The 24,306-nt window shown below is 37.9% G+C and overlaps 2 protein-coding genes across 2 annotated transcripts in view; one reads left to right on the forward strand and one right to left on the reverse strand.

Annotated features, from left to right (window-relative positions):
- LOC124641317 (5-oxoprolinase) overlaps positions 1-10,891 on the forward strand; it is a 29,234-nt gene extending 18,343 nt beyond the window's left edge. Inside the window, exons 23-29 of the mRNA XM_047179377.1 lie at positions 7,152-7,263; positions 7,850-7,981; positions 8,303-8,395; positions 8,809-8,944; positions 9,518-9,625; positions 9,941-10,038; positions 10,647-10,891. Coding sequence (XP_047035333.1) covers positions 7,152-7,263; positions 7,850-7,981; positions 8,303-8,395; positions 8,809-8,944; positions 9,518-9,625; positions 9,941-10,038; positions 10,647-10,793 — 826 coding nt within the window. The 3' untranslated portion in view covers positions 10,794-10,891. The remainder of the gene's footprint in view (positions 1-7,151; positions 7,264-7,849; positions 7,982-8,302; positions 8,396-8,808; positions 8,945-9,517; positions 9,626-9,940; positions 10,039-10,646) is intronic.
- A 336-nt stretch (positions 10,892-11,227) lies between these two features.
- On the reverse strand, positions 11,228-17,115 carry LOC124641318 (serine/threonine-protein phosphatase 2A regulatory subunit B'' subunit gamma-like). Its single transcript, XM_047179378.1, has 7 exons — positions 16,858-17,115; positions 16,087-16,438; positions 15,454-15,625; positions 14,761-14,949; positions 14,158-14,294; positions 13,348-13,561; positions 11,228-12,332 (listed from the first exon to the last, which is right to left on the reverse strand). The coding sequence occupies exons 1-7, from the start codon at positions 17,000-17,002 to the stop codon at positions 12,105-12,107; spliced, it is 1,437 nt and encodes a 478-aa protein (XP_047035334.1). The 5' UTR covers positions 17,003-17,115; the 3' UTR covers positions 11,228-12,104.
- Positions 17,116-24,306: the final 7,191 nt, after the last annotated feature.

Raw genomic sequence — 24,306 nt, forward strand, 5'->3', positions numbered from 1 at the left:
CCGTCTTGCTGGAAAAAATGGTGCCTTGTTTCGGCAAGAGACACATCTTCCAACATGTCTTGCACAGACTGAAGCAATCCTAAATATGTTTCACCGTTTAGGCGTTCTAGGAAGATAGGTCCGAGTACCGTCTCCCCTATGATTCCAGCCCATACATTCACTGAGAACCGGTGCTGAAAATGGTCTGGAACCACAGCGTGCGGGTTTTCGTACGACCACCAGTGAGCATTGTGGATGTTGAATAAGCCCACTCTACTAAACGTGGACTCGTCCGTCCATAAAATGTTCCTGCTAGGTTCTTCCACCAACCACCTACAAAATGCCAGCCTCGGTTCAAAATCTGTAGGTATCAGTTCCTGTATTCTTAAGAAGTGGTATGGATGTTGGCCTTCTTCACGTAAAATGTGCCAGGCAGTAGTGTGACTTATGCCTAAGTCCCGACCTGCATCACGTGTGCTCGCGTGTGGGTTGTCACTGAAGTAGTCCAGTACTCGTTCTTCAAGGTCACTAGCGATGCGTGGCCTCCCGGTATCGGCTTGATGAGGTCGAAACTGTCCGTTGTCGAGTAAGCGCTGGTACACTCCCAGGATTGTTTGAATCGCAGGCACTCGTCGCTGGTTACCGTACAATTCACGGTACCGGTTACGTGCTGCGGTCAAACTTTCACCGGTCACAACATAGCACACTATCATATCTAAATACTCGCGATTTGAGTACGTAAACGGCATTTTAGATATTTTACACGGAATTGCGTGAGCGCGAGAGTAACGGCACAACACACCCTTCTAGCGCGACCGATAACGGACGACTGCGGAGGGCGTGCGGGCGGCCGGCGCAGCGGCAACTTTAGGTAGACAGCGCGGCGCCGATCCGCGAGCGCAGCCCTGAGTACAGCGCGCATACAAAAATTACCCTACATTATTTTTTTTCTGTAAAAAAACAAAAGTGCTCCGATTCTCAAATTTTTTTTACTATATTAGTTTTTTGATTACGAATACGTAAATAATAATTTGAACATTACTTTTTTACACCTTATATAAGGGAGTACATAAGGGAGTACATAAGGGAGTATATAAGAGAGTACATAAGGGAGTACATAAGGGTGTACATAAAGGTGTACATAAGGGAGTATATGAGGGAGTACATAAGGGAGTATATAAGAGAGTACATAAGAGAGTACATAAGGGAGTACATAAGGGTGTACATAAGGGAGTACATAAGGGTGTACATAAGGGAGTACATAAAAGTGTACATAAGGGAGTACATAAGGGAGTATATAAGGGTGTACATAAGGGAGTACATAAAAGTGTACATAAGGGAGTACATAAGGGAGTATATAAAGGAGTATATAAAGGAGTACATAAGGGAGTATATAAGAGTGTACATAAGGGAGTACATAACGGAGTATATAAGAGAGTACATAAGAGGCAAAAGATAAAGGTGATATGAAAACAATATGAAACACGAGTACATAAGGGATTACATAAGGGAGTGCATAAGGGAGTATATAAGGGAGTACATAAGGGAGTACATAAAAGTGTACATATGGGAGTACATAAGGGTGTACATAAGGAGTATATAAAGGAGTACATAAGGGAGTATATAAGAGTGTACATAAGGGAGTATATAACGGAGTATATAAGAGAGTACATAAGAGGCAAAAGATAAAGGTGATATGAAAACAATATGAAACACGAGTACATAAGGGAGTATATAAGGGAGTACATCAGGGAGTACATAAAAGTGTACATAAGGGAGTACATAAGGAGTACATAAGGGAGTACATAAAAGTGTACATATGGGAGTACATAAGGGTGTACATAAGGGAGTATATAAAGGGAGTACATAAGGGAGTACATAAAAGTGTACATAAGAGGAGTACATAAGGGTGTACATAAGAGTGTATAAGGGTGTACATAAGGGTGTACATAAAGGTGTACATAAGGGAGTATATAAGGGAGTACATAAGGGAAGTATATATGAGAGTACATATGGGTGTACATAAGGGAGTACATAAGGGTGTACATAAGGGAGTACATAAAAGTGTACATAAGGGAGTACATAAGGGAGTATATAAGGGTGTACATAAGGGAGTACATAAAAGTGTACATAAGGAGTACATAAGGGAGTACATAAAGTGTACATAAGGGAGTACATAAGGGAGTATATAAGGGAGTACATAAAAGTGTACATAAGGGAGTGCATAAGGGAGTATATAAGGGAGTACATAAGGGAGTATATAAGGGAGTATATAAGGGAGTACATAAAAGTGTACATAAGGGAGTATATAAGGGAGTATATAAGGGTGTACATAAGGGAGTACATAAGGGAGTATATAAAGGAGTATATAAAGGAGTACATAAGGGAGTATATAAGAGTGTACATAAGGGAGTATATTACGGAGTATATAAGAGAGTACATAAGAGGCAAAAGATAAAGGTGATATGAAAACAATATGAAACACGAGTACATAAGGGATTACATAAGGGAGTGCATAAGGGAGTATATAAGGGAGTACATAAGGGAGTACATAAAAGTGTACATATGAGTACATAAGGGGAGTATATAAGGGAGTATATAAGGGAGTACATAAGGGAGTACATAAAAGTGTACATATGGGAGTACATAAGGGTGTACATAAGGGAGTATATAAGGGAGTACATAAGGGAGTACATAAAAGTGTACATAAGGGAGTACATAAGGGTGTACATAAGAGAGTATATAAGGGAGTATATAAGGGAGTACATAAAAGTGTACATAAGGGAGTATATAAGGGAGTATATAAGGGTGTACATAAGGGGAGTACATAAGGGAGTATATAAAGGAGTATATAAAGGAGTACATAAGGGAGTATATAAGAGTGTACATAAGGGAGTATATAACGGAGTATATAAGAGAGTACATAAGAGGCAAAAGATAAAGGTGATATGAAAACAATATGAAACACGAGTACATAAGGGAGTATATAAGGGAGTACATAAGGGAGTACATAAAAGTGTACATAAGGGAGTACATAAGGGTGTACATAAGAGAGTATATAAGGGTGTACATAAGGGAGTATATAAGGGAGTACATAAGGGAGTATATAAGTGTACATAAGGGAGTACATAACGGAGTATATAAGAGAGTACATAAGGGAGTACATAAGGGTGTACATAAGAGAGTACATAAGGGTGTACATAAGGGTGTACATAAGGGAGTATATAAGAGTGTATATAAGGGTATACATAAGGGAGTACATAAGGGAGTACATAAAGGTGTACATAAGGGAGTATATAAGGGAGTATATAAGAGAGTACATATGGGTGTACATAAGGGAGTATATAAAGGAGTACATAAGGGAGTACATAAAGGTGTACATAAGGGAGTACATAAAAGTGTACATGAGGGAGTACATAAGGGAGTATATAAGGGAGTATATAAAGGTGTACATAAGGGCGTATATAAGGGAGTACATAAATGTGTACATATGGGAGTACATAAGGGTGTACATAAGGGAGTACATAAGGGCGTACATAAGGGAGTACATAAGGGAGTATATAAGGGTGTACATAAGGGAGTACATAAAAGTGTACATAAGGGAGTACATAAGGGAGTATATAAGGGAGTATATAAGGGTGTACATAAGGGAGTACATAAAGGTGTACATAAGGGAGTATATAAGGGTGTACATAAGGGAGTACATAAAGGTGTACATAAGGGCGTACATAAAGGTGTACATAAGGGAGTACATAAGGGAGTACATAAGGGAGTATATAAGGGAGTATATAAGGGTGTACATAAGGGAGTACATAAAGGTGTACATAAGGGAGTATATAAGGGGTGTACATAAGGGAGTACATAAAGGTGTACATAAGGGCGTACATAAAGGTGTACATAAGGGAGTACATAAAAGTGTACATAAGGGAGTATATAAGGGTGTACATAAGGGAGTACATAAAGTGTACATAAGGGAGTATATAAGGGTGTACATAAGGGAGTACATAAAGGTGTACATAAGGGCGTACATAAAGGTGTACATAAGGGAGTACATAAAAGTGTACATAAGGGAGTACATAAAGGTGTACATAAGGGAGTACATAAAAGTGTACATAAGGGAGTACATAAGGGCGTATATATGGGAGTACATAAAGGTGTACATAAGGGAGTATATAAGGGAGTACATAAGGGAGTACATAAAAGTGTACATAAGGGAGTACATAAGGGAGTATACAGGAATGAATTTTATCCAGTGCGCAAACTTTGTCAACTTATAGTTAAATAAGTTTTATAGATACGAATATTTTTATTTTGTCGTGGTTTAGTACAAAAAAGAAAAGTTATTGATATCGAAAGATGTTTATTTTGTAACCGATAGTACGGTCACAGTCGTCATAGTAGGCACGGCGGCAACGCGAAACCGGTTTACTGACGCGAGCGCTGCTCCAAGCGCGTAAGAATAGATGGTATCCATATTTTGCTGATTTTAGGGCGGACAAAAGAATGAAAAATTTTACTGATGATGCAGATATGTTCTGTTAATGATTCTGGACCACCAGTTTTTATTTTGTGCACTGCTTAAAATTCATTCCTGTATAAGGGTGTACATAAGGGAGTATATAAGGGAGTACATAAGGGAGTACATAAAAGTGTACATATGGGAGTACATAAGGGAGTACATAAAAGTGTACACAAGGAAGTATATAAGGGTGTACATAAGAGAGTATATAAGGGTGTACATAAGAGAGTATATAAGGGTGTACATAAGGGAGTACATAAAGGAGTACATAAGGGAGTACATAAAGGTGTACATAAGGGAGTACATAAAAGTGTACATGAGGGAGTACATAAGGGAGTATATAAGGGAGTATATAAAGGTGTACATAAGGGCGTATATAAGGGAGTACATAAATGTGTACATATGGGAGTACATAAGGGTGTACATAAGGGAGTACATAAGGGCGTACATAAGGGAGTACATAAGGGAGTATATAAGGGTGTACATAAGGGAGTACATAAAAGTGTACATAAGGGAGTACATAAGGGAGTATATAAGGGAGTATATAAGGGTGTACATAAGGGAGTACATAAAGGTGTACATAAGGGAGTATATAAGGGTGTACATAAGGGAGTACATAAAGGTGTACATAAGGGCGTACATAAAGGTGTACATAAGGGAGTACATAAGGGAGTACATAAGGGAGTATATAAGGGAGTATATAAGGGTGTACATAAGGGAGTACATAAAGGTGTACATAAGGGAGTATATAAGGGTGTACATAAGGGAGTACATAAAGGTGTACATAAGGGCGTACATAAAGGTGTACATAAGGGAGAACATAAAAGTGTACATAAGGGAGTATATAAGGGTGTACATAAAAGTGTACACAAGGAAGTATATAAGGGTGTACATAAGAGAGTATATAAGGGTGTACATAAGAGAGTATATAAGGGTGTACATAAGGGAGTACATAAAGGAGTACATAAGGGAGTACATAAAGGTGTACATAAGGGAGTACATAAAAGTGTACATGAGGGAGTACATAAGGGAGTATATAAGGGAGTATATAAAGGTGTACATAAGGGCGTATATAAGGGAGTACATAAATGTGTACATATGGGAGTACATAAGGGTGTACATAAGGGAGTACATAAGGGCGTACATAAGGGAGTACATAAGGGAGTATATAAGGGTGTACATAAGGGAGTACATAAAAGTGTACATAAGGGAGTACATAAGGGAGTATATAAGGGAGTATATAAGGGTGTACATAAGGGAGTACATAAAGGTGTACATAAGGGAGTATATAAGGGTGTACATAAGGGAGTACATAAAGGTGTACATAAGGGCGTACATAAAGGTGTACATAAGGGAGTACATAAGGGAGTACATAAGGGAGTATATAAGGGAGTATATAAGGGTGTACATAAGGGAGTACATAAAGGTGTACATAAGGGAGTATATAAGGGTGTACATAAGGGAGTACATAAAGGTGTACATAAGGGCGTACATAAAGGTGTACATAAGGGAGTACATAAAAGTGTACATAAGGGAGTATATAAGGGTGTACATAAGGGAGTACATAAAGGTGTACATAAGGGAGTATATAAGGGGTGTACATAAGGGAGTACATAAAGGTGTACATAAGGGCGTACATAAAGGTGTACATAAGGGAGTACATAAAAGTGTACATAAGGGAGTACATAAAGGTGTACATAAGGGAGTACATAAAAGTGTACATAAGGGAGTACATAAGGGCGTATATATGGGAGTACATAAAGGTGTACATAAGGGAGTATATAAGGGAGTACATAAGGGAGTACATAAAAGTGTACATAAGGGAGTACATAAGGGAGTATACAGGAATGAATTTTATCCAGTGCGCAAACTTTGTGAACTTATAGTTAAATAAGTTTTATAGATACGTATATTTTTATTTTGTAGTGTTTTAGTACAAAAAAGAAAAGTTATGGATATCGAAAGATGTTTATTTTGTAACCGATAGTACGGTCACAGTCGTCATAGTATGCACGGCGGCAACGCGAAACCGGTTTACCGACGCGAGCTCCGCTCGGCGCGCGTAATATTAGTTAGTATCCATGTTTTGCTGATTTTAGGGCGGACAAAAGAATGAAAAAAAAAAATTTACTGATGATGCAGATATGTTCTGTTAACGATTCTGGACCACCAGTTTTTTTTTGCGCACTGCTTAAAATTCATTCCTGTATAAGGGAGTATACCTGCGGAATACTTCCCGTATCAAAGTCTATATCACTCGGAGATATTGCTTTCCAACACTGAAATAATACTTACGACTTACGACCAACAAAACTACCTGTTTAGAATAAGTATTCCTATAATAATCGGCACGGATATCGAGCCATGACCTTCACCTGCGCAGAAGCGATTTATTGGTTTATTGCCTTACGTGTACAGTGCGCAAAGCGATCCCCACTCGTCCATCGAGAGCTCATTACCCGTGCCGATAACTATACAAACATTATTTTGAGCCCAGACTAGACTATCGGAAGTCGAAATTAAAATTCCTGGTGTGCTTTTAAAAGCTTTCTTTAACTAAACTATATACTTTTTTGTCATTTATCATTCCTGAATTTTGCTACTATTGTTACCAAAATTTGCACAAGTTTAACATAAAGTCTTACATTTCTAGTGGCACAGGTGTAGAGGTATGGGGCAACCTGAACGCTCCTCGCGCCATCACGCTGTCAGCGCTCATATACTGTCTGCGCTGCATGGTGGGTCATGATGTGCCTTTGAACCAGGTAATAATAATACTGATACGTTTTATTCTACAGTAATTTTTATATTAAAATATAATAAACGTCAAAGTTTGTGTGTATGTGGATGTTTGCTCTTCTTTCACGCTAAGATTACTGGATGGATTTTGATGAAACTTGGCAAAATCTAATTCCATCGGGAAATCATTTAATTTGCTTTGTTATCACTTGCGTGTCACATTTTTTATTTATAAGTAAGACTAGCTCTTCCTTGTGGTTTCACCCGAGCCCTTTACGAATTTATGCCCGCAGCCGGATAAAAAAGGCCTAGGTCCTTTTTCAGACTCTAGACTGTGTGTGCTGCAAATATTTAAATCTACTGACTTAAGACTGAAGTAAATAGTTTTTGCGTGAAAGCGCAACAGACAAAGTTAATTTGGCATTTATAATATTATGTATTAAGCAGGTAGCAATGTGATTTAGAACCAAAATATTATAAAGTACCTGATCCTTATGGTACAATTGCGATTACTTAAAGATTTGTGGCTATAACTCATCATTATTTTCTCACACCATTTACAGACATTTCCAAATACGCAATGTTTTAATAACATTCTTATATTAATTCTAGGGCTGCCTCAATCCAGTGAAAGTGATAATTCCACCACAATCGATCCTGGACCCGTCGGAGAACGCCGCAGTTGTGGGCGGAAATGTGCTTACTTCACAGAGAATTGTTGATGTCGTGTTAAAGGCTTTCCAGGTAATTTACGATATTTAATTAACTTTTTGCAGGCAAAATATTGACAATGTTATAGAGGGATTCCACCAAAATCAAGTTTTCAGTATTTTTGCTATTTTAGCGGCAACATATATATGCCCTCGGTGAAAATTTCAACGGTCTAGCTATTATAGTGCTTGAAATACTGCCGGGTGCCTAGGTTCCTATTTTGCCCTTTCGTACGGAACCCTAAAAACAAATAACATACAAGTTTGATGAGATGAAATTAAAATACTAAAATAACTCCAAATTAATACTAGTGAAAAAGAAGAATGTAATTAAAATATTGACATAATATTGCAGGTGTGTGCAGCATCGCAGGGCTGTATGAACAACTTGACGTTAGGTGAAGAGGACTGGGGGTACTATGAAACTGTCGCCGGCGGCAGTGGCGCTGTAAGTATATAATTTTTCTACAAGAACAGTATTCGTGGACTTATTCAACTGATATATCTGAAATATGAAAAGCTAAATGTTTTGAAAGGTCTGCTATTTTCCATGCAATAGGGTAATTTAAGAGTATTATTGTTTTTAACTGACAGTAGTGGCGCTAACCGTTGACCGTTGGCTTTGGCGACTGTTGTGTGTAATCGAAGTCGAAGATACTTTTCTAGATCTTTCTACATATTGTTGTGTATGTGTTCGTGTGTCTGCGCTTTACCTACGAAATAAAGCAGTGCGTCTCTAGCTTCCGGGCGTTTCACTTGTCCTTCCACATAGCGACACAAAGTATAGGACGTCCTGTTGCATGGACCAACGATTGCTGCAAGTTTACCTTTTGCCCATAACAATTCTTCATCTACCCTCAGGGTCCAGGCTGGCACGGTAGCGGCGGCGTTCACACTCACATGACGAACACCCGCATCACGGACGTGGAGATAGTTGAGAGAAGATACCCCATGCTTGTCACCAAGTTCTCTCTAAGACCGCAGTCGGGTGGCAGAGGTATGTATGTTCAGTCTTTTGACAATTAACACCGAATTGCACGATTTAACTATAACTATAAAACCATAACTAGCCGTATACTTGCCGTCCATTGGTCAATTCGATAATTTGACAACTGAAAATCATCATCATCTCCTGAGCCTTTTCCCAACTATGTTGGGGTCGGCTTCCAGGCTAACTGGATACAGCTGAGTACAAGTCTTTTACAAGGAGCGACTGCCTACCTGACCTCCTCAACCCAGTTATCCGGGCAATACGATCATCATCCTCCGAGCCTTTTCCCAATCACGTTGGGGTCGGCTTCCGGGCAATACGATACTCCTTGGTAAAACTGGTTGACAGACTTTCTGCCTCCTGACTGCCAAACATGTTGAAATGTCAGTCAGAACATGGTCAGGATCCGCCAATGTAACGTGTATTTCGAAGCACGGAGGAACTCGTCATGACATAGATGATCTCCCATCCTTTGACCGACAGCATCAAGCATTGCTTAACCTTCATGATCGATTTATCGACACTAGTGTTACTTAGCCAAATGTTTTAGTATTGTTATAATAATTTATATATTTCTAGGTCGTTGGAATGGCGGAGATGGAGTAACTCGTGAGCTGGTGTTCCGTCGTAGCGTGCAGCTGTCGGTCCTCACTGAGCGAAGGTCATTCCAGCCTTATGGCATGAATGGTATGTTAACGATACATGGAGTAAAGTTATATGAACTGTAGTTTATAACAAGCCTAGCTTCAGCCAGCAGATTAATATGGCAACTTCTTCCGCAGAAGTAACAAACATACACACGCTTTCACGAACTTTCAGCTTTATTTTACTGGATGGTAAAATATAATTTCATTTAAAAACGTTTTTTAAATGCTGGATACTATTTTATTTGTGTGTAGACTTATGTGTTTGTTTTCCTTGCTCTTAATTTGTAACAGTGTTGCATTTACAACTTCTGAGCGAAATTTAATTTTAAAAAATTAAATGATAATATGTTTGCAGGTGGTGAGTCAGGAGAGCGTGGTTTGAACTTGTTGCAGCGTGTGGATGGACGACTCATCAACTTAGGAGGAAAGGCTTCCATTCAAGCCTTCCCAGGGGTGAGAACTATCCCCCTTACTTATAAAATCTCTAATCACCTTCTAAGCAACATTTTAACTAATCACTACTTAAAGTCTTAAGTAGTGATTAATTGTTAGTTAAGACATGTTTAAGCAACGTTTATAAGTAAGAATTTTCTTAAACAGCCCTTAAGTACTACTTATATTTAATTCACGTTTATAAGTAAGGCTGCAAAATTTATAATAACATTATTTTTACACTTAAATAAAGTATAAAAGGAAATATGTATTTGTATTGGTTATAAAAAACTACAGGACTTTTTTTATCTCCTCTATCATGACGGTGATGGTGGTGGTTTGTACGGCTCTGAGTAAAACATTGAAGATCTACCTACTTATAACATCTCACGCTGCTGTAATTTGATCTATGTTTACAAATAAAGCATTATGATTCTGAATTATACTAAAACTGTTCCATTATTTCAAACTGAAGTTTATAACCCCAGCTCTTTGACTACATAACTTTTACTATGCTTGGAGCATGTTACAGTAAATTCCAATTTTACGAAAATGAAAAAATGAAATTAAACCATTTGTACAATTTCTTCTAATTTTTATTAATCTAACTTAACCCTTCTAATTTCCAGGACAAGTACATAATGAATTCCCCCGGCGGCGGCGGCTACGGTCCTGCATCGGACACGCAGACAGACGAGCAGACACACAAACAAACTAGCGCCTTCCTAGAGAGGGGCAGCGTCTTCGAGTACAGGAGTGCGCAGGAGTCTGTGTGATGTAGGGGGAATACAGTTTATTTTGAAGGCATTTTATGTAGTAGAAGATGTTTTTCAATAAATGTACCATTTTGCCAAGTTATTTAAACACATGAAATCAGCACAAAAATAACGCAATATGAGAATAGCCATAGTTACAGTTGAAATGGAACAGTTTATGCTGGATATAAAGCATTCTTTTTAATAGACCTAAAAAAAAATTAACCGACTTCCTAAAAAGCAGGAGGTTCCCAATTCGGATGTTTAAGTATTGTTATCAGGTTAATATAATAGATTTTTTCAATACAGTGTGTGATAAGATAATGTTAAAGTGCATTTAAGTTTGCATAATATGATTATTCACAATATTCAGTGTTGCTTTGTTAAATATTACAAGCATTTATTTTATAGAGAGTTAAACTTTTATGAAGGATTTATAAATCAAACCAAATAAATACAATATTATTTTATAAGAAACATTTTATTATTTTATAATTGTTATTCAAATCAACAATAATTTAATTTGCGTAATAGTAAGCTTTAATGTCAATAAGTACAATAAAAAGAAAATCGCAATGTATAGATATATGATATTTATATTTACAAGTTATCAATTGTTATTTTATATACACATTGTTTTTATATTATATATTTCAAGTTATTATAATTATTCTTTCAGAATTCATCGTGTTTTATTGAAAACTTTCTCAAGTTCAACATTTTAAAATATCTGGATTTAGGAACATTCAACATTATTTGCAACATTTCATTTTAATTAATTTATTCAAATCTCAGAACTAAACTATATTGTATACAAAAGTGTTCATACACCCAGTCACAATTTCCTACAATTTTCACTTCTCAACAGTATTATTCACACAAAAATAAATTAATAGTTTAGAAAAACAAGCTTTTATAAATGCACGTAAAACTGGAAAAAGTTCAATTTAAAACTTTTCTAACAAGTCTAAACACAGCTTTGATACGATATTCCATCATGAAGTTCCAGTTCATATCTTCAGTCTCCATCATCAGACCAGTACGACAGTACCATATAGTATTGTCATCAGAACTACATACGAATGATAATTTTCAAGTCACTACGCTCCTTGGAAGGTGGTTGGTGAAGCCAAAAATGAAATACACCAGTTGAATGACTTTTTCATGAATGAGTAACATATGTGCTGCTTCCCTGAACTTATAAATCTGTATTTATATTTGTTCAAATTGGCGTTTGATACCAGGCCTCTTGATATAAACTTATCTGTCATATATTGCCTTTAAGCATTTTAAACACACAGTTCTTCAGCCATCCCTAAGCAGGGTCGGTCGTCAGGCATGGTCCCCGGCGGCAGCCAGTGCCTCCCTGTTCTCGTAAGCCCAGAAGCCGTGCAGCTCCAGCAGGATGGACACAGCGGTGTGTCCATGCCCACTCCTCACCAGGTCTGCCAGCGTGATGCGGGACGGCTCTGAAGGTCGGATCATGTCGAAGATCTCGTCTTTCACGTCGTCGAAGTTCACTGGTTCCGCGCCGTGGGCTATCATTTGCTCTTGTATTGCCTGTGAAAAAAAAAGTTACGAGTTACAAGAAACATAAAGGTATTGGATGTTCTGCCCTACAACTAAGCTGGTAAATAATCATAAATGAAATCTGACATGCTTAAGAGAATTCTCAAAATGTTATAGGTTATTTCTATGACCTTTCAAAGGCATTTGATTGCGTAGACCATGCTTCGATTACTTGTTCATAATATGTCTAGATATTTTGGAATGGCTAGTAATAAAAGCTCCGACAAAAAAATAAGAATTGCCCTTACTCAAAATACTAAAGCTGCTGACTAAAATACTGACTTTCCGACTACTTTTCTCCGAATAAAAATTACGAAACGACCGAATGAGATACTAAAGTCTTCGAAAAATAAACATCACTGTTTGTTGCTGTAATAATTTTCTACCAGTATAAATTACGTTCTACTGAAAACTATGCTTTGCTACCAACAATAGAAATTATAACAGTTCATGCAAGTTGTAAAAATATGATTATGTTGTCAAAACCTCTGTTGTCGGTAACTTAGTAATTTTGTCGGAAGTTCAGTATTCTAGTCGGAACTTTAGTTTTATTACTCGAAGATCGATTTTTTTTTTTAGGAGAAAAAGTTATTTGAACCTGCTCATATTTGTAGTTAAATTGATATTTTTTGTCGTTTATGTTTTGGATTTTTTGTCGGTAATTCATTATAACGCTGGTAAATAAGAATAATAGTCGGCTACAGATCGCTGGAGATTAATTTGTTTTTCGGAACCATTATTATTATCCTTTTGGAATTCCTAGTAAAGCAAGTAATTAATATGTAATTTATCAAATATGTAACAAACAAAAAGTAGACATTTCCATCACAACATCTTCAAGGACAGCTGTTAAAAAAGGCGTTCCCCAGGGCTCAATTTTGAGTCCAATTCTGTTTTCAAACCCAACAATAGTTTAGTCTTCTATCATATCGTCTATGTAATCAATTTGTTAGGCCTAATATCGTGCCTATTGGAACTATTTATCCCATACAAATGATAAACTTACCTTAAAGAAATAATTCAGCGTGAATGCATCAAGGTAGCCCACACAGTTAATATCCAACACTCTGAACAGATACGCCAGTGCTGCCGGCTGCTTCCTATTCTCTAACGCTAGCACTAAGTCTAGGTATGTCTTGTAATCCATCTCGCCGTCGTAGGTGAGGCACTGTTGGAAGACACGTTGGAGAAATGCACGGGTTAACGTGCCTGAGCCGTAGCTGAAATAAAATGACAATTATTTATTTCTTCAAATGTTTGTTACATAATTTGTTTGACGGTTTCCTGTGGTGATTTATATTCAAAAGATAGGTATTAAAATACTTATTCAAATGTATTTTTACTAAAGGTCTAGGACCGTATTTAATACGGTCGGTCAAAAACGTGGCAGGATATAGTGCGAACGAAAGATTTGCTTGCACTATCCTTTAGGTACATGAAATCTTTGAATACGATTTGAACATTTGAACGCCATCAATATTTTGGTAGAACTTCGTCAAAAAACAATATTTTGTGATAAGCTTTCACGAGCTGTTGTCATGGTACGGGCATGTATAACTTGTATCAGGAAGGGATGAAAACATGCGATAATGAGTTTGTTAATTATGAAAAGATGCATAGATTGCCCGAAAGATGACATGAATATTGGAGTGAATTTCAGTATGACGACTGACGGGGAGGAATGCAAGGGGAAAACATATTGCTCCGATCTCAAATAAAATTGGGAATAAGGCAGAGAGAAGTGATTTCACGATGATATATGTACATAATATATGGATAATCGTCTAATTCGTCTATTGAACATTAGAAGTCACACCTAGCCAACTCATTAATGCTGAGCATGCCATTATGGTCTCTGTCCAGGTTGAGGTACTGTCCATACACACGCAGAGCTGACGCCGCGCTGAACCAGTTCTGTTCCTGAAGTTCCATTGGCAAGTCTTCTTCTCTTAGCTGAGGAATAATGAGGAATTGCTTATGAATACTTCTTTGTTTTATTTAAGCCCGGTTTCACTAGTTACCGATAAACTGTCAGTTAGTTATTTGATAGTTTATATTGGATTAACTATCTGCCAGATAAAGACTGCTTATAATTTTGTCAGATATTACTATCAGTAACCGATAAAACTGGCCATTAAACTTATTTTTCCAGTTAATTTTTCAACCAACTATGAAGAGCCTACATTAGACACTTTTAATATGTGAAATTCTGTCATATTTCGACATACAAGTTAGTATGTATTTGAGTTTCAAAACAAGCAGTCCTGTATAATCATATGATAGAATTTAATTACCAAATGCTGTTTCACAGGATAGGACTACGATTTTTAGCTGCCCTCCTTCATTATTCAATAAAAAGTAGAATATTAATAATTTTCTTACATCTTTAACCCGCCAACACAAAACATATACACCTTACCTCTAACAAATCATCAAGAAACGAACAGGACAACACATCTCGTATCCTGACCCTCCCCACTCTCAGAGGATCGAGGAAGAACAGGAACTTCCTCGCAGCTGTGCACACGTAGAACGAACTGAATGACGAGTCTAGACCGTCTAGAGCTGCGAGCGACGGTACTAGCTCGGCTATGTAGCTTTCTAGATCCTGTGAATGAAAATATGGGATTATTAACTTGAACTACTGTGGGAAAAGTAGATGGGATTAATAAAGGCTCCTTACACGGTTTCGAATATAACCATCCCTAATCCCTACCTGGTTCCTGTTCCAGGTTTCAATCTTTTTCTCTTAATCTAATTACATAAAATACCATACTGGTATGTACCATAAATCATATAAAATATCACAAAGTAGCCATAATTTTCTTTCATCTTATTCATTTGGTAATGCATCTTATTGACTATGTTTATTTACAGTATAGACAAAAACTAAGTAAGTATACAACTTGCTGAGAAAAACATAGGTAGTAAATGGTGTGAGGTCATAGTTTGCATTTTCATACAAATTGCTCAGAAAGTATCTGATTTTGACAGCTCCATAAAAGCAGGTATTATATTTGACTAGTTGTCGACAAACAACTGTACCAGAAAAAATAATTTCCATGCTTCCTTCAAATACTTCTCAACTAAAACTGTAAACTAAACAACTCACATGCTCAGTCAAATATCCCTGTCCGGTGACATCATACAGAGACAGTCCGATCCTGGTCTGCTGCAGCCACACTCTCCTCATGACGTAATTGAACAGCGAGACTGCTCGGACTCGCCCCACTCCACCTTCAGCCGCTTGGAGGCGACCGAACACTTCTGCTGTGAAATATGGCCTGTGGATGGTGGAAGGTATACAGTAATATACAGAAAATATATAAACATCACGCCTAATTAACAACTTTCAAAACCAATCTGCCTAGCTTCTTCTGTGAGCTCAGGCAAGGTACTGAAATCTAAAATGTGTGTATATTGTGTATGACAATAGGAAAAAGGTTGAACAACATATTAAAATAGCCATGTCACAATTGAAAACTTACTGATAAATTGCTAAAGAAGCATGAACTTAAATTTTAATGACACAAGTCTGCATTTTCCATATTGAACAGTGCAGTTTAATAGTTTTCCTATAAATGTTCAAGATTCTTCATATTGCCTCTGTAATATTTTATACTCAGTTAAGTGTACTTTAAAGAAAGAAGCAGCTATTTCTTCTCAGTACATTCGTTTTACATATATCTTTAAACTTCTTTAAAAAATATAATTTATTCCCAAAGATCTAATGAAAAAAACTCACTTATACTTAGGCCCCGCTTCGTCTCTAATCTTCTTAAACTGAAAGTAATCAATAATGAGCTCATCATTATTGGTCACGGTACTATTCCCATTACTCTTCTCCAACAAACTCCAAAGATGTTTCAATTCACTGTTATCAAGCAATTCTTTGCTTTTCTTCTGTAAGAACTGAGCTCTTGTCTCTTCTCGTAACTTCTGGGCCAGTGTGTCATCAGGGCGTGGTAGCTTGAAGTAGAATTTTGGTATGTTTTTGTATGATTGCTCGTTACCAGCTAGTTTGGGCTTGTAAAGCTGCTTGAATGTGTCCACTTCTAGCTTTATGCTTTCTTCTTTTGTTATGCTTGTGCCTGTTTCTGTAAGATTTTGGCGATTTGCAAATCAATAAGAATGCAAGGAGTATTGCTGAACATAATATTAGAGTAGTTCGGACATTGGAATATCTATAAAACATGTTATTCTCCTTCACAATCTTTTTTAGGCTTATGCTTTCTTGATACGTGGCACTAATTAATAATTGCGCTAATTTTCTGATTCTAAAAGGTGCACCAGTATTTAAGAATCTTGCTACTAAGTAAGTTGGACTTTTTGAAACAAAACGGGGATAGAGTCCCTGTCTCAATAAGAACTGTTTACATTATAAAATCTATCTCAAAAACGTACTGCATAAAATTAGTAAGTAAACAGAAATATGGCTTTAAAAATCTATGCTGAACACAAATTCTGTACTTGAGTAAAGTTCTTTAATACATAAAAACATTCTCAAGGTTCTTACCATCCAACTTTTTGATATATTTCCTGAGTTTGTCTTTTAGTTTGTTATTAAGTTTTATTTGTTTGTCATCGACTGGTTTTTGTTCCGTACTTGTATTATTGTTAGCAGTATCTTCTTTATTGGTTTCTGTTTTAGTTTCAGACATTATTTTAAGTAATAACTCTGCAATGTTATCTTAGAATCAATTAAAATTTATTTTTATTTACGCGATTTTTAGCCAGAGCCGTGTTGTCATGGAGACTCAATGACAGTTGCAATGTTTTTCATTCTACGCTCGCTGATATGAACAGTGTTTGATAAATATCGCAAAGTAAAGTAAAACTGCAAATAATTGGAGTTTTACATAAAACAAGCAAAATTAATAAATACATAGACCGATTTACATGAACACATTGGTATAAAATACAGCTTGAACTGTACGTTACTATTTGAGGAATTTTATTTACATTACAAAGCGTGTAAAGAAACGTAGCACAGTTGTGACTATTCGACACTAGATGGCAGTGTAAAAGTTTACGCTATTTGCCGCTAGGGGAGCTGCTTAGACTTCAAGCTCGTTGATGTCTTTTGTATGAAGTAAAATAAATTCATAGTTGTAACTCCATTTTCTTGCCGGGCCCATTTTTCTACCTTATTTTTTGGGCACTTCATATGCAGGGGATCTGTGCTACCTCTGTGAAGGGATGGAATTAATCACCATTAATATCGCAGTCTCTACATTTAATCACCATGCTTGATTCTCGCCACAGAGTGTTTTTGGTTAGCACGTGTGTCTAGAGTTTTTGTTTATTTTCAGTGAATTGGTGACTTTTTGTGACTTGTTTTTGTTGCTGTGTGTTGTCCTTGTGTGCGTTATTGTGTGTGTACGTTTTTTCGTCTAGTAGTGTAAGTTTTATTAGTAAATATGGACCGAAACAAACCTCCGGATCCAGATCCTCCTGACATCTCCTCGTACGCTCTTTTATCCCCTAACTTTCCACTTTCCCACTTCGCCGATGTTGCTTGCAGCATCGCGGAGTCCCAATCTCCATCCCTTCCCGAATCTCAGAACCCTACCAATCAGATCGCTAGGAAACGCTCTGCAGATGCCGAAAATAGTCGCATACCACCAAAACAGCAGAGAAACCAAGTAGGTCGCAGCAGATACTCTGCAACAGATAAAGCTCCCTTTATTGTACATGTGTCGCGTTTGGAGCCTCAGCCTAATACTGGTACTACACTGCACCCGGTGACCTTTGGCATGTTTTTGCTCAAGAACAACATAGCTAATATTGTTCGGGACGGTGTTAAGAAAGTCGGCCGCAATAGAGTTTCTGTTGAGTTTTCATCCCCCCAGGATGCAAACTCATTTATAATTAATGCCATCCTTTCTAAAAACAGCTATGTGGCATCAATCCCCACTTTTAATGTTACACGTATGGGTGTTGTTAGTGGCGTCCCCACCGACTTAAGTGAAGAGGAAGCTAAAACTTACCTTACAGTGCCCTCAGGATGTGGACAAATCCTTAAAGTCCGTCGCATCAGCCGTAAATTCTTCAATGATGGCATCGCAGAGTTTAAACCGACAGAGACCTGTGTTATCACATTTGATGGCCAGGTTTTACCTAATAGAGTTTATTGCTGCTACACCTCCCTACCAGTTGTTCAATATGTTTACCCCACCATCCAGTGCCGCAAGTGCTGCAGGTTTGGTCATGTGGAGTCTGTATGTCGCTCAAAACCACGTTGTTGTAAATGTGGCCACGATCACCCCGGTGATGGTTGCAACATTTCAGAAGATGAGGCGTTCTGTGTGTTATGCTCTGGTAATCACTTTGCTAACAGCAAGTCATGCCCGGAGCATGGCAGACAGAAAGCCATAAAAACTATTATGGCTGAGAAGTCCTTATCCTATGCTGAGGTCAGCAAAACAGTTCCACCTGCTTCCCGCAATTATGCGAATGCTGTTAAATCAACAGCAAATCAACCTCAGTCATATCGCAAAACAGTATTTTTAAAGCCAAAGACCCATGCTCCCCTCTCACCTTCTTATGACAAAGCTGCTCATCAGCGTATTGTTAACTCTCCCTCACTTTCACAGCCAGATGGCTGCGCTCTTAATAACCCTTATGCTGATTCTAACAATACATCCTCTTTAATAGAAATCTTAATTAAAGTTCTGTCATCTATAATGACTAATAATTCCCAAATACCGTCCAACGTCGCCCATCAACTTGTTAATCTGTTACTAAATGTTAAAAATGGCACCTCATCAGGTGTTCTTACAATGGAATGTGAGGAGCGTGTTTCATAAGAAGCACGACCTCATATTTCTACTTAATAAATACAAGCCCTTGGCTTGTTCTATTGCTGAGACTTGGCTTACACCAAGTCTTAGCTTTCGCATGCCACATTTTAATATTTTGAGATGTGATAGGTCTGATGGATATGGAGGGTCGGCTCTTTTCCTTAATAATAGAGTCCCATTCTCGACCCTGTCTCTTCCTGCTCTGGATGGTGACATTAATGTAGTTGCAGCAAAATTCGAAGGCATTACTGTACTTTCCATTTATATCTCCCACCCACACCGAAACTTTTTAGGCTCCCTTAGAAACGTTTTTAACAATATAGATGGGCCTATGTTAGTTATGGGAGATTTTAATTGTCACCATTTTAGATGGGGCTCCAACCGTTGTGATGCGTTTGGGGAAGGTTTAGTAGAAATCCTCGATGACCTTAACCTTTGCATCTTAAATGATGGTTGTCCTACCCGCAGACCCCTTCCCGGACAGCAGAAGAGTTGTGTAGATCTTACTTTCTGTTCTGTAGAGTTGGCGGCATCGTTTCATTGGCAATGCACCCCTCTGACGCATGGCAGCGATCACTATCCTATTGTTGTAACATTATTAAACAAAACTTATTTAGAGAAAACTTCCCCTCCACTTCTGAAGTACAACTTATCGAAACCGGACTGGTCAAGGTTTGCTTCACTATTGGAGGAGAAAATCAGTGAACTTCCAAATTTAACTTCTTCTTTCCCGCAAATTCCTGATCACTGCCATGCTAAGAGTTGTTATGACGGCTTTGTTTCGGCCATTTCCCTTAGTGCTGATTCCACCTTTCCTCTGCGCAATTGCGCTAAGAACAAAATCCCATCACCCCCGTGGTGGGACCAAGATTGCACATCATCAATACGTGAAAGAAAGGTAGCTGAAGAAAAGTTCAATGAAGCGATGAACATCGACAACCTTCTACAGTACAAACGAGTGTATGCCCAATCCCAACGGCTTCTTCGTAAGAAGAAACGTCGTGGTTGGGTAAAGTTTTGCACCTCTCTTTCTCCCTCAACTCCAGTGTCAGCAGTATGGAAGAGTATAAACCGCTTCAGACGTGGGTGCTCTCCATCTGTCTCGTCCCCTATAACCAGAAATACTGCTGAATTATTCTTCGATAAAATTGCTCCAGCCTATGTTCCGTTACTTTCAGAATTAGATCACTCGCCTGTGGGTACCGTGGGTGACCCTTTGGACGATCCATTTACAATGGAAGAATTGAATGCGGTGTTGCGTCACGTTCGAGATTCTGCCCCGGGCATTGATGGCATTCCATATTCATTTATAACCCATGCCAGCATAAATGCTAAAAATTACCTACTAAATATTTTTAATTATTGTTATTATTTTGGTTGGGTTCCTGACCAATGGAAACTTCAGATCATTATCCCTCTTTTGAAACCCGGCAAAAATGCTGATGATCCGAATGGCCTTAGACCAATTGCTCTATCCTCCGTTCTGGCTAAACTTTTGGAACACCTCATTAAAAATAGGCTTGAGTGGTTGGTCGAATCTAAGGGTTTGCTACCGAGCCACCAATTTGGGTTCAGAAAGGGTCTAGGCACAATGGACAGTGTGGCAACATTTGTTACTGATGTTCGTACAGCCTTTTCTAAAAATGAAACTGCTGTAGCCGCCTTCCTAGATGTTTCTTCCGCATATGATAGCGTCCTCCTTCCCATACTCAGGCAGAAATTGCAACAGCTGAGTCTCCCTGTAAGGATGATTCAATGCATATGTGGACTACTTACGTCTCGATCCTTGGTGCTGAGAGTGCAGGGTGAGGTATTTGAGGAAAGAATTACATGGAAGGGCCTTCCCCAAGGCTCTGTCCTTAGCCCGTTGCTCTATAACCTATACACATTCGACATTGGTTCCTGCCTAAACAACGACTGCCGCATTCTGCAATATGCCGACGATCTGGCACTCTACGTAACCAATGCCTCGATTGTTGATGCTGCTAAATCCCTCTGCCTTTCTTTGGACTCTCTGCACCAATGGCTTCTTGACCACGGCCTCTCTCTGTCTGCTCCTAAAAGTTCGGTAGTCATCTTCTCGCGGAAACGCTCAATCCCTCAGGTATCTATTAAAATCCAGGGTCAAGGGATCCCTGTTGTTAAAAAGGCAAAATTTTTAGGGGTCTATTTGGATGCAAAATTAACTGGTGTCGACCACTTTTGCTATTTGGTTAAAAGGTGCGAAAGGGTGATTTCAATTCTTAAAGTTCTTTCTGGTGTATGGTGGGGGGCCCATCCTTACACCATGAAACTTGTTTATAACGCTTTAGTTCGTAGTATACTAGATTATGGTTCATTCGTTTTGATTCCTTGCAACAGGGGTGCCTTGGCGGGATTAGATAGGATTCAGTCTCAATGCCTTCGGATCATCTCAGGTTGCATGAAGTCCTCTCCCATTAACGCGTTACAGGTTGAATGTGCCGAACCTCCTTTGGCCTTGAGGAGGCAATATCTAGCTTCCCGCTTCCTATCAAGGGTTGTTCCTAAAACCTCCCACCCCCTAATCCCTAAACTTGTAGATCTAGATGCTTTATGTAAAACATCAAAATACTGGGAGCATAAAGAAATTCCTCTCATTTTAAAAGCATTCCGTTTTGTCTTAAATCTAAATTGTCCTATTGCCCAGTATCCTAGATTACCTATTTTCAACTTTTCTTATGAAGTCCTTTGCTTTATTCCAAAAATATACTATGATATTGGTATCTTCAAGAAATCCCCGTCGGCGAATTCGACCTTTAATGCGGTGGTGGGAGAGCGATGGAATGGGTTCCATAGATTTTTCACCGACGCTTCCAAATTATCGTCAAGCAGCAACACTGGTGCTGCTGTTTATTACCAGAACTCAAAAATTGTTTTAAAATTTAAATGTCCAAAGGAGTCGTCCGTATTTACAGGCGAGTGTGTGGCATTATTGGAAGCTTGCCTTTTCATAGAGTCTCATGAAATCAGTTTAAGTGTTATCTTTACAGATTCATTAAGCTGTCTTCAAGCCCTATCCCAAAATCCCTTCAAAAGTAAACTCCACAGTCCTATAATCCTAAATATTAAAAAGTCCCTATTATCTTGTGCACATCAGCAAAAAGTAGTTCACCTTGTATGGATACCCAGTCATTGCGGTATCAAGGGGAATGAATGTGTAGATGCAATGGCCAAAGATGCTTGCACGTCAGCCTCAGCCGATCCTACATACTTCTCCCTTCAAGGGTATGACCTGCTAAACCTTCCAAAAGCGCACCTTGAGACTTCATGGCAGGAATGTTGGAATTTGTCCAGTAGGAAAAAGGGTACTTCCTATTATGCTATCCAACCCCTCATACAACCTAAACCTTGGTTTTTCCATTACAAAAAGTTCCCCAAGTCTGTCATATCTGTCCTATGCAGAATACGTATAGGCCACTGCTGTACTCCTGTTTTCCTGCGAAAAATCCATGTACAGGACTCATCTCTTTGTGAGTGCGGATTGGATGAAGGTAGCCTGGAGCACATATTCTTCAGCTGCCCCATCAACTCCTCATCCTTTGACTTATATAGCCGTCTCCCAAAATTAAAGATTCCTGTACCAATTAACTTCCCTTCCCTCTTAACATATTCCTCCCCAGAACTTCTCCAAGTCCTCATGATTGCTATCCTTCGCAATAATATTAAATTATAGACCGTGGCCTACTTTTGGTCACCGTTTAGATAAATGTGGTATTTTAATTCCCCCCCCCCCCCTTTTTTGTATATATATTTTATAATATTTCAATGTTCTAACCTTTTATATTTGTTATTTATATATGTATATTTTTGTTTCAGTGCCGTCCTACTAACCCAACAAGATCTACAATCAGTTAAATTATTATTCTTTCTCAAAGTTGTTTGTTTGGCATCACGACGTGCTTATCATTTCACTCGTCAGTGGCAGAATCGTTGATATCGACATCGACAATTTGCCATAACAAAAAATAGAATAGAATCACCATGCTTTTCCTGTTCTCGATACAACTTTGTAAATTCATATAGAAACTTGTCTAGATTTTTAATTTTCACATATTCGTAATAAAATATAATATACCATGATTATTCCATGAACCATATATATGAGTATATTTCAGTAGGTAATCAATATTGTCACATCAGCCACAAATTGTGGTTGATTTTCCAATTTGCAGCGCAATATCACACCGTGATGCACTTGTATGTGAAACCTATATATTGACGGAAACACTGATATAGAGTTTTATGGAACTGACTGACAAAAGTGAAGTACTATACTTAACTGTATTGGGCACCTATCTTTGGCTTTTGATCTGCGTTTTCTGGGTACCTGCAACAGGAAACATCCCGAAATAGAATTGAATGTACATATCTTATTCTCACATCACTGTCTAACAGTTAGAATAATTGTTTCTAAAAAATAATATGATGATATTATTTTATTAAAATAATATAATAGTGACCAAAATCCGTTTATCAGATCTTATTTACATAACAATATTTACGTTTCAGTGTATCTTCTAAGTTACCACTTCTATTACAATTAAACCAATGTACCTAATTGATAATTTAACTCTTCTAGAGTATGAACTTTATATCTATGTTTTATGAAGGCGTTTGTAAAAGCCAGTGGTTTAATATCGAACACTTTCGTTAGCGCATGCGCGGGTTTCACTTACTGGCGTTACTTACCTCCTTCAGTTGATGGAGTATCTTTATAATTCTAATTTAACCCATTTTTAATATTCGGCGGTTTCGTTATTTTGAAGGCAATCAAACTTTTTGGCACAACTTTTACTTTGAAAATTAACGTGAAAATTCATAGTAAAGAGTTAAGAAAACTAAAGTTTATGTTGTCGGTCTGATACATGATCGTCGTAATATGATGCCTAACACAATTAAATAATTAAATTAGAAATATAAAGATTTTTGTATCTGGTTTAGAACTTTTAATGCAGAAACACCGTGGCATTATATACATATAATAGTCGTCTTTTCAAAAATATTTATTCACCCCAGCTTTTACATATAAAACCTGCCCCGTAACAGAAGCACTAAATAACCAGCTTATTAAGTTATCAACATTACTCACTTTTCACTCAACACAAGCGTAAGAAAACATAATAATGATGATATAACTCACA

This window comes from Helicoverpa zea, chromosome 22 (assembly GCF_022581195.2).
Source record: "Helicoverpa zea isolate HzStark_Cry1AcR chromosome 22, ilHelZeax1.1, whole genome shotgun sequence".
NCBI lineage: Eukaryota > Metazoa > Arthropoda > Insecta > Lepidoptera > Noctuidae > Helicoverpa > Helicoverpa zea.

Excerpts from the sequence above, each read along its gene's own strand:
- LOC124641318 (XM_047179378.1), bottom strand. The coding sequence starts at position 17,002 with ATGTCTGAAACTAAAACAGAAACCAATAAAGAAGATACTGCTAACAAT. Across the intron at positions 14,950-15,453 it reads AGGGATATTTGACTGAGCAT|GATCTAGAAAGCTACATAGC; the intron begins GTGAGTTGTTTA and ends TTTCATTCACAG. Across the intron at positions 13,562-14,157 it reads AGCATTAATGAGTTGGCTAG|CTACGGCTCAGGCACGTTAA; the intron begins GTGTGACTTCTA and ends ATTTTATTTCAG.